This window comes from Erigeron canadensis, chromosome 4 (genome assembly GCF_010389155.1).
Source record: "Erigeron canadensis isolate Cc75 chromosome 4, C_canadensis_v1, whole genome shotgun sequence".
Taxonomy (NCBI): Eukaryota; Viridiplantae; Streptophyta; class Magnoliopsida; order Asterales; family Asteraceae; genus Erigeron; species Erigeron canadensis.
Genome location: NC_057764.1, coordinates 38596169 through 38606348, shown reverse-complemented (window position 1 = coordinate 38606348; position 10180 = coordinate 38596169). Strand labels below are relative to the sequence as shown.

The window sequence follows — 10180 nt, the reverse complement described above, 5'->3', positions numbered from 1 at the left end:
TATCAATAGGTCTCAAAATTTAAACATGCTAATTTGGTATCAAAGCCTAATATTAGGCATGTTGTTTATATTATCTCCGGTCGTTGTCAAACCCTCAGATGAAACCGTTCCTTTTATGTATCGATGCTACTTACTGAAATGAAAGTTTTCAAGATTAAGCAGTTTCATTTTGTATCGTAAATGGGTATACGTAGTATAGGAACATAAACAGTTACATAAATTTCATTTGTAATAAAAATGTCTAAGTAGAGTTTTACAATTTAAAAATCAGACAAGCCAATTTTAGGCATACTCTAAACCATCAAAGAATGTTAGGTCTGAAAATAACAATTTTAACGACTCCTATTTTTACAGACAAATTAAGTCGCACTCAAATTCATTACCATACTTCGATCACAATACGAAACAGTTTACATCGAGTGATACGTTAATAACAACGAGTCATATGTCAGCGCAATGCGGCAGGGATAATGATAGTGACGCGGGATGGTGGCGGCGACGGATGGCGGTGACGGGTGGTGGGGCGACAATGGTGATTAATGTAAAAGTAATTGATGTCAAAGGAGGTAGTGTAGTTATTTTAATGATTGAGGGATTTATGTTGAAAACTATCTCATTAAGGGTATATTAAGTCTATTAGGTAGAGCTGTTTAAATTAATGAATAAAGGAGAGGGACAAATTAGGCGTTTCAATTCCTTAATTGAGAATTGGAAAAAAGGGTTCCAATATTATATATACGAGAGATAGTGTCCGTGCGTTGCGGCAGTGAGATGGTGGGGTGATAGGTCAACTCATAGAGTGTGATAGCCAAATGCCTTAGCCGTACGGGCTCTGCCATCAGATTTAAAAATTCATCGAAAGTATACCGATTGACATCTCTAATGAAAAAGCATGCAATTTTAAAAACACCCATACAGATTTTATGATTTATCGATATACAGTTTTTAAGATAAAAAGTTTTGAATGAATTAAAGAAATAAAATTATTTATGGAGAAGGGAAAAAAAATGAGTGGTTGAGATTTGAGGAGAGAGAAAAAAATAAATGGTTAAGATTTAAGGCTATTATAGGTATATTAGGTAGGGATGTTTAAATTAATGAATGAAGAAGAAGTTAATTTCAATAGGTTAATTACTTAATTGATATTTGGAAAAAAAAAAGAAGCAAAATGCTTTATAAGATATTATTAGATATGAGGGAAAGTGTCCACACATTGCGACGGTGAGATGGTTGGGGTGATAGGTCATAGGAGGTGATAAGTCATTGAGTATGATAGTCAAATGCTTTATCCGTACGGGCTCCGTCCTCGCATTTAAAAATTCATCGAAAGAATATCGAATGACATCTCTAATGAAAGAGCATGAAATTTTAAGAACACCGATACAATTATTATAATTTATCGATATACAGTTTTTGAGATAAAAGATTTTGAATGAATTAGATGAATAAAATGACTTATGGAGGAGAGAAAAAAAATGAGTGGTTAAAATTTGAGGAAAAAGAAGAAAATAAGTGATTGAGATTTAAGGGTATTATAGCTATATTAGCTAATAATGTCTAAATTAGTGAATAAAAAAGAAAGATATTTTAAGTACTTCAAATTATGAATTAAGATTTTCAAAAAAGGCAAAATGTTTTTATAAGATAGTATAGATATATAGGTATTATTGCGGGTCAATCTATTGGAGAACCAGGTACTCAATTAACATTAAGAACTTTTCATACCGGCGGAGTATTCACAGGGGGTACTGCAGAACATGTCTGAACCCCTTCTAATGGAAAAATAAAATTCAATGAGGATTTGGTTCATCCGACACGTACGCGTCATGGACATCCTGCTTTTCTATGTTCTAGAGACTTGTATGTAACTATTGAAAGTGAAGATATTATACACAATGTGTGTATTCCGCCTAAAGTTTTCTTTTAGTTCAAAACGATCAATATGTAGAATCAGAACAAGTCATTGCTGAGATTCGCGCGAGAACATCCACTTTGAATTTAAAAGAGAAGGTTCGAAAACATATTTATTCTGACTCAGAAGGCGAAATGCACTGGAATACCGATGTGTACCATGCACTTGAATTCACATATGGTAATATTCTCTTACCAAAAACAAGTCATTTATGGATATTATTAGGGGAGCCTTGGAGATCCAGTCCAGGCCCCTGTTCGATCCACAAGGATCAAGATCAAATGAACGCTTATTCTCTTCTAATAATCAAGTGAGACACAAATTTTTTAGTTCGTATTTTTATGGTAAAAATCAAAAAGGAGATAAGATTCCTGATTATTCAGAACTTAATTGAATGACAGGTACCAGTCGTTGTAATCTCAGAAATCCGGCCGTTCTCGAGGGGAATTCGGATTTATTGGCAAAGAGGCAAAGAAATAGAGTCATCATCCCACTCGAATCGATTCAAGAGGACGAGAACCAATTAATACCTTCTTCAGGTATCTCAATTGAAATCCCGCGAAATGGCATTCTCCGTAGAAATAGTATTCTTGCTTATTTCGACGATCCTCGATATATAAGAAAGAGCTCGGGACTTACTAAATATGAGACTAGAGAACTGAATTCAATCGTTAATGAAGAGGAGTTGATTAGGTATCGAGGAGTCAAGGTATTTTGGCCAGAATACCAAAAGGAAGTAAATCCGTTTTTTTTTATTCCCGTGGAAGTCCACATTTTGGCCGAATCTTGTTCCATAATGGTACGACACAATAGTATTATTGGGATAGATACACAAATCACTTTAAATAGAAGAAGTCGGGTAGTTGGATTGGTCCGAGTGAAGAAAAAAGCAGAAAAAAATAAACTAATAATCTTGTCTGGAGATATCCATTTTCCTATAAAGACAAACAAGGCATTCCGATTGATACCACCAGGAGGGGGAAAACAAAATTCCAAAGAATACAAAAAATTGGAAAATTGGCTCTATATCCAACGAATGAAACTTTCCAGGTATGAAAAAAAATATTTTGTTTTGGTTCAACCTGTAATCCCATATAAAAAAACGGATGGTATAAAATTAGGAAGACTTTTCCCACCGGATCTCTTGCAAGAAAGTGATAATCTACAACTTCGAGTTGTCAACTATATCCTTTATTACGACCCTATTCTTGAAATTTGGGACACAAGTATTCAATTAGTTCGGACTTGTTTAGTGTTGAATTGGGACCAAGACAAAAAGATCGAAAAGGCCTGTGCTTCCTTTGTTGAAATAAGGACAAATGGTTTAATTAGAGATTTTCTACGAATCGACTTAGCGAAGTCACCTATTTTGTATACCGGAAAAAGAAATGATTTGTCGGGTTCAGGATTAATCTTTGAGAATCGACCAGATCGCGCTAATGTCAATCCGTTTTCTTCCATTTATTCCTATTCCAAGGCAAGGATTCAAGAATCCCTTAATCCAAATCAAGGAACTATTCATACGTTATTAAATCGAAATAAGGAATCTCAATCTTTGATAATTTTGTCATCATCCAATTGTTCTCGAACAAGCCCATTCAACGATGTAAAATCTACCAATGTGATAAAAGAATCAATCAAAGAGGACCCCCGAATTCCAATTAGGAATCCGTTGGGCCCCTTAGGAACAGGCTTTCCAATTTATAATTTTGATTTATTTTCCGATTTAATAACCCATAACAAAATGTTGGTAACTAACTATTTGCAACTTGACAATTTAAAATAGATTTTTCAAATACTTAAATATTATTTACTGGATGAAAAAGGTAAAGTCTCTAATCCCTATTCGTGCAGTAACATCATTTTGAATCCATTCAATTTGAATTGGTATTTTCTTCATTAAAATCGTTAGTCTTGGGCAGTTTCTTTGTGAAAATGTATGTATAGCCAAAAAAGGACCGCATTTAAAATCGGGTCAAATTCTAATTCTTCAAGTTGACTATGTGGTAATATGATCAGCTAAGCCTTATTTGGCTACTCCAGGAGCAACTGTTCATGGACATTACGGGGAAATCCTTTGCGAAGGAGATACATTAGTTACATTTATATATGAAAAATCAAGATCTGGTGATATAACGCAAGGTCTTCCAAAAGTAGAACAGGTGTTAGAAGTGCGTTCGATTGATTCAATATCGATGAATCTCGAAAAGAGGATTGAGACTTGGAACAAATGTATAACAAGAATTCTTGGAATTCCTTGGGCATTCCTGATCGGTGCTGAGCTAACTATAGTGCAAAGTCGTATCTCTTTGGTTAATAAGGTTCAAAAGGTTTATCAATCCCAAGGGGTGCAGATACATAATAGGCATATAGAAATTATTATACGTCAAATAAAATCAAAAGTATTGGTTTCAGAAGATGAAATGTCTAATGTTTTTTCGCCCGGAGAACTAATTGAATTGTTGCGAGCGGAACGAATGGGGCGCGCTTTGGAAGAAGCGATCTGTTACCAAGCCGTCTTATTGGGAATAACAAGAGCTTCTATGAATATTCAAAGTTTCATATCCGAAGCGAGTTTTCAAGAAACTGCTCAAGTTTTAGCAAAAGCAGCTCTCCTGGGGCATATGTATCATGTTTAAAGAAAAAAACAAAACATGTTAGATCAATGAGCTCGTTGATATATTTGATTAAACTATAGTGGTTATACACTTAAATAATTGTAATTAAATAAAACAAGTAGACTATACATAAATGTCATATCTATCAATCAAGTAAAATTACTATTGAAAATATTAAAATTGATTTAAAAGGCGTCGTTTTGCAATAATAATCAAAAGTACTTTTGCAATTATTATTGTTCTTATTGTAAAACTAACAAAACCACAAGGAAAGAAGGTACAATGAGTTGAAAAAAATGTTTCACCAATCACAATGGTCTTTGTTAGTCTTTTGGAAAGACATTTGAAAAGTATCATTGGTTGAATACTTATCGGGGTCAAAAAAACTTGGTTTAGTCGAACATTCACGATAAAGGTGAACAAAATGTTTAGCCCACGATATGTAACAAACTTTTTAGAAAGTTAAATGTATCTTTCATGTGACAGAATTATGATCGTATAGTATGAATCTTTATCTCTATCTCTGTATGTAATAAAAGAATATTCTTATGACATAAACGTTTTACAAAAATAGCTTACGTGTCACCTTCACATTTTTTCTTAAAGTTTAATTCTTTTTTGTTTAATTTACTTATGATGTCATAAATAGTTTCCTTCTTAAAACTTATTTTATTTTTATTATTTAATGACGTAATTTTTGTATAACAAATGTTTTTTGTTTTAAAAAAAAACTCTAATAATTTTATCACAACTATAATCGCAATGATGAATTTTTGTAAACTTTTTATTAATATGTCCGGGTTGAACCCGAGTTAATTAACTAGTCAGTGAAAAAACAAAAAAAAGTCAGAATTCTAATTTTTAGCTATAAAATCAATTTTTCATTCAAACTCTGTCCCTTTTTAAGAAAACTAATAATATAACAAATTATATCATTTTCTCAACTATTAAACCATTTACAAATGTCAAATATTAACGTTAAAAAATGAAAATATGTTAGTCCAATTGAAAAATGAAAATATGTTTTTCAATAATATTTAGTTATTTACTCCGTATTTGCTATTAGGAAGGGATCTAATGCGCCCATATATTTTCCTTTGTAATCATTGGAGACCTACTCATCTTAATATATACTAATTAATATATACTATGAAACAGTTGAACTAATGACTAATTAACCAATCATATCGTTCGAATTCATCAAATTAACTTTTGATGATATCATCATTTAGATAAACTACAAATTAAAAATCATAATAATCATTATCCAAATATATTATTATATTAATATGTAGAAAAAGTCTCATTAATTTACATTTTTTTTGTTTTCCATCAATAATTTACACTTTTTATTCCTGAATACTTAATTTATATTTATTTTTACTCGTCAACTTGAGAAAATTTTTTAAAATTTATAATCATTTAATTAAATAAAAGAAATTTAACATATGAAATATTTTCTACAAAAAAATATTTATTTGAAAACCTAATGACTTATTAACAAATGTTTTCTATAAAAACAATCCTAATTATTATCATATTATCATAGAACAAGTGATTGAAAATAAACATATGCGTGTTATGAATGTGCATTATGATTAAATACATATACTTGAATGTCAAGTTCGGGATCACAAATATGTTTATATTTTAATTCTTAATTATTTTTTCTAATAATATCATATTATGAGTACATTTGTTTCAAAATATATTATAATGGAGAAATTATTATATATAGCATGTGCCTTGTGAAATGACTACGACAAACAATTCCTTCAATATGTCTAGGCTAATAATGACAGTGAGAAACCTATGATTATTGTACTACAACTTGCAAAATATAACACTTAAAACCGTGTTTTTTTTAAATTGTAAGCTTTTATGACTTAAATATATAAAAATCTAATATTGTTAATATCGTAAATCCCGGACACGGGTCTAAAATCTAGTATGCTAGTATTATTCTGGATGTTATTACCATCAATTTTGATTACGCCGTATTTCAATCACCATGTTACCTCCATTAGCATATGTTCAACTTTTAATTAGGCACGCTTAATTGAATCTAAAGGCAAATTAAATGTAAAACAAATATTTATAATAAGTCTTTAACGAATTACGAGTAATTTACAACATCTACTTTTAACTTCTAAAATAATCATATTACTCATTTTTTTTATTAATAACTTACACAACTACACTATTCCTTACCACCACCACCATCAGTTACTGTTGCCAACATTACCACCACCATCACTTGTTGCTACCACGTCCATCCGTTGTTATCGTTGTCTCATTGCGCAAGTACTCTTATAATTCAGGTAAATAAATAGGATAAGCTCTTTGCTCATTAGATGGTGATAAAACTGATACATGAAGTCTCATACTTTCGCCGTCCCACTAGAAATGTCATGTTTTGAATATTCAAAGTCTAACATTTATAACTTTGACTTTAAATAACTTTATTTGTTGTATTATTAGATAATATTTGTTAAAAGTTATACGAATTGATTGTGTTTTAAACGTGTTTTTTTAATCGTATAACTAATTTTATCAAGTTTTATATAACACAACATAATTTTATCTAAGGTCAATGTTTAAAAATAAAGACTTTGAATATTCAAATTAGAACACGGAACGAGAAAGTATAATATAAATATAACACTGATGTACAAAGCTTTTCGGCATGCAACTATGACTATATACATTACTTCATATATCAGTAGTAATTACCATGCAAATCTGCTATCCATTTATTGAAACTGCAAGTTGCAGACAGGAAAGGGAGCAAGTGAATTACAAACAGAAAACAAAGACAAACAGAGAGCAACATAAATTTGGGCACCACCACTAAAACTAGACAATTAACTATCTTAGATGTAAGCCATACATGGATCGAGGTGCCGATCGGTTGATGTTCTTCCCACCCTTTTAATTAGTGACAACTCTAAATTTCATTTTATAGATTATCCTCTAAATTTAGAGTAAACTTTGGTCGTGTGAGCTGGGTCAAAAACAATAATAAATCCGTTGACTTTTTTTCTGAAGCGAAGGGTATTGGGTCCCCGACGTGTACAGTTGCTTGGATTTCTATTTTAAGATCTGACCTCCACGCTTGTCCAATTAATACTCTCCTGATAGAAAGTCAACCCTCAGCCTTTCCATAAAAGGATATGAAGTTTGATTAACCAGGGGCAGTTGCTATTTATTAACAATTGCCTTTCAAAAAAAAATAATATAAAAATTGCTATCCATTAATTAATTCAATGACTTTGCACTTTTGACAATATACGTACATTCCTTCTGTTTTTGCATGTTACCTCATAATAACCGCCGATAATTTATGAAGTTATTAAGACTGCTAGGAGCAAGGCGTTACTCTCTGAAAAAGTGTACGAGAATGCCGAGGAACGCCGTGAACACCGCCCCAGCCGGCGTTCCTGGCCAAAAAAATGCCTTCCCAGTCCTCTCAGGAACGCGCATCCCTTGCCTATGTAACCGAGCCAACGGCTCTTTTTTTCCCCACTCCAACGTTAACTTTGACCTTTTTTTTTTTTTTTCTTTTCTACCTCTACTTTCTCTCTATATATATACACTATATATCTTCTTTATATTTATAAAACACACATACAACATACAACATATATACTAAAATTCACATAACCATATTATCATCTCCACCACTATAATGTCGTCTTCATCATCGTCGACCTCTTTTGATTCGTTCGGTTCCGAAGATTATGATGATGCCGTCGAAAGTGCCCTTGTTGGCGCCATTACCTTAGCCATGAGGGTCGCGCAAGAGGAGGAGGAAGAAGAAGAGAGGCCGCGTTTTACTAGAAGGGTGGTTCTTGTACGTCGTCGCGCAGAGGCACAAGAAAACTTGATGCGAGACTACTTTGCGGATTAACTGACTTACACCCTGCGACAATTTAGACGGCGGTTTAGAATGCATAAGGGTTTGTTTTTAAAGATTGTTGGCAACATGAAACGGGAGTATAGATATTTTCAACAAAGGGTAAACGCCGCGGGAAAGCTTGGTTTTACCGCACTTCAAAAGTGTACGGCCGCAATTCGACAACTAGCGTACGGCGTGACGAGCGATTTGCTTGACGAGTATTTGCAAATGGCGGAGAGGACCTCACGGGAGGCGCTTGGGCATTTTTGTAGTGGTACGTTTTATATATATGCAATATATTTATTAGTTATGTTATATGTTATATATGTATGCTATATATTTTATATGTATGTTATATATTATTAGTTATTAATATGTTATATGTATGTTATATATTATTAGTTAATATTTTATATGTATGCTATATATTATTAGTTATTAGTTAATATGTTATATGTTTGTTATATATTATTAGTTAATATTTTATATGTATGTTATATATTATTAGTTAATATGTTATATGTATGTTATATATTATTACTTAACATTCTATATATATGTATTATATTATTAGGTGTAATTCGATTGTATGGCCGTACATACCTACGTAGACCAACATGGACTGATCTTGAGCGTATATATGATGTGCATGAAAGAGTTCATGGTTTTCCCGGTATGATTGGTAGTATTGACTGTATGCATTGGCCATGGGAGATGTGTCCCACGGCGTGGAGAGGCACCCACACACGGGGGGACATAGATAGACCTTCGTTGATTCTTCAAGCGGTTGCATCGTATGATCTATGGATTTGGAATGCTTTCTTTGGGCCACAAGGGTCTTATAATGACATCAACGTATTCGAGTCATCTCATGTGCTTGAAGATCTTATATTCGGTTTGGCGCCCTCAGGTATTAGTTCATTTAATAATATGTTTTTTTACTAATAAGTTTAATTTATATAGTTATTTACTAACAAGTTTAATGTATATAGTTATTTACTAATAAGTTTAATTTATATAGTTATTTACTAATAACTCTAATTTGTAGCATCTTTTTATGCAAATGGTAACTTCTACGAGAGAGGGTACTGCTTAGGCGACGGGATATACCCCGAGTATGTTACATTCGTCAAGACTTTTACCGATCCAATTGACGAAAAGAGAAAGCTTTTTAAGAAAAAGCAAGAGGCGGCACGTAAGGGTATAGAAAGGGCTTTTGGTGTGTTGAAAAAAAGATGGAAAGTCCTTAATCATCCGACTCAGTATTGGGACAAGGCACTTATGCAAGACGTGATTTATGCTTGTATCATCTTGCATAACATGATATTGGAGGACAAGGACAAGGCCATATGTCAAGACTACAATCCGGATGAACCTTCTCTAGTACCGGGCTATTGGGAACAAATGACTCCACTCGAAGAACGAATTCAAAACCGCCATACTATTAAAAGCCGAGAAACACACAATATGTTGACGGCGGACTTGGTTGATCATCTTTGGTCGACCCAACCACATGACTTTGATCCTGATAACGAGGACCTCCTGGATCTCAACGAGTATGTTAATTCGGACGATGAGTAGCTTATTTGTCTTTTTTTTTTTTAAATAATGTCGTAGTATGTTATTTTTAAGAACTTTGGTTATTATGTTTGTATTAATTAAGAACTTTATTTATGTTTTATTTGTTTTTTATAAAGTTATTTAAGTTATTATGTATGCAAGTGAACTGGAAAAACAAAAAAAAAATGGTAA

General features: G+C 32.5%; 1 protein-coding gene and 1 pseudogene across 1 annotated transcript; both read left to right on the top strand.

Moving 5' to 3' along the window:
- Positions 1 to 486: 486 nt before the first annotated feature.
- LOC122597567 lies at positions 487 to 4551 on the top strand (annotated as a pseudogene).
- Positions 4552 to 9103: 4552 nt separating this feature from the next.
- Positions 9104 to 10009, top strand: LOC122597566 (protein ALP1-like). Its single transcript, XM_043770144.1, has 2 exons — positions 9104 to 9338; positions 9477 to 10009. Exons 1-2 carry the CDS (start codon positions 9104 to 9106, stop codon positions 10007 to 10009), a joined length of 768 nt encoding a protein of 255 aa, XP_043626079.1.
- Positions 10010 to 10180: the final 171 nt, after the last annotated feature.

Excerpts from the sequence above, each read along its gene's own strand:
- LOC122597566 (XM_043770144.1), top strand. The coding sequence starts at position 9,104 with ATGATTGGTAGTATTGACTGTATGCATTGGCCATGGGAGATGTGTCCC. Across the intron at positions 9,339-9,476 it reads ATTCGGTTTGGCGCCCTCAG|CATCTTTTTATGCAAATGGT; the intron begins GTATTAGTTCAT and ends TCTAATTTGTAG.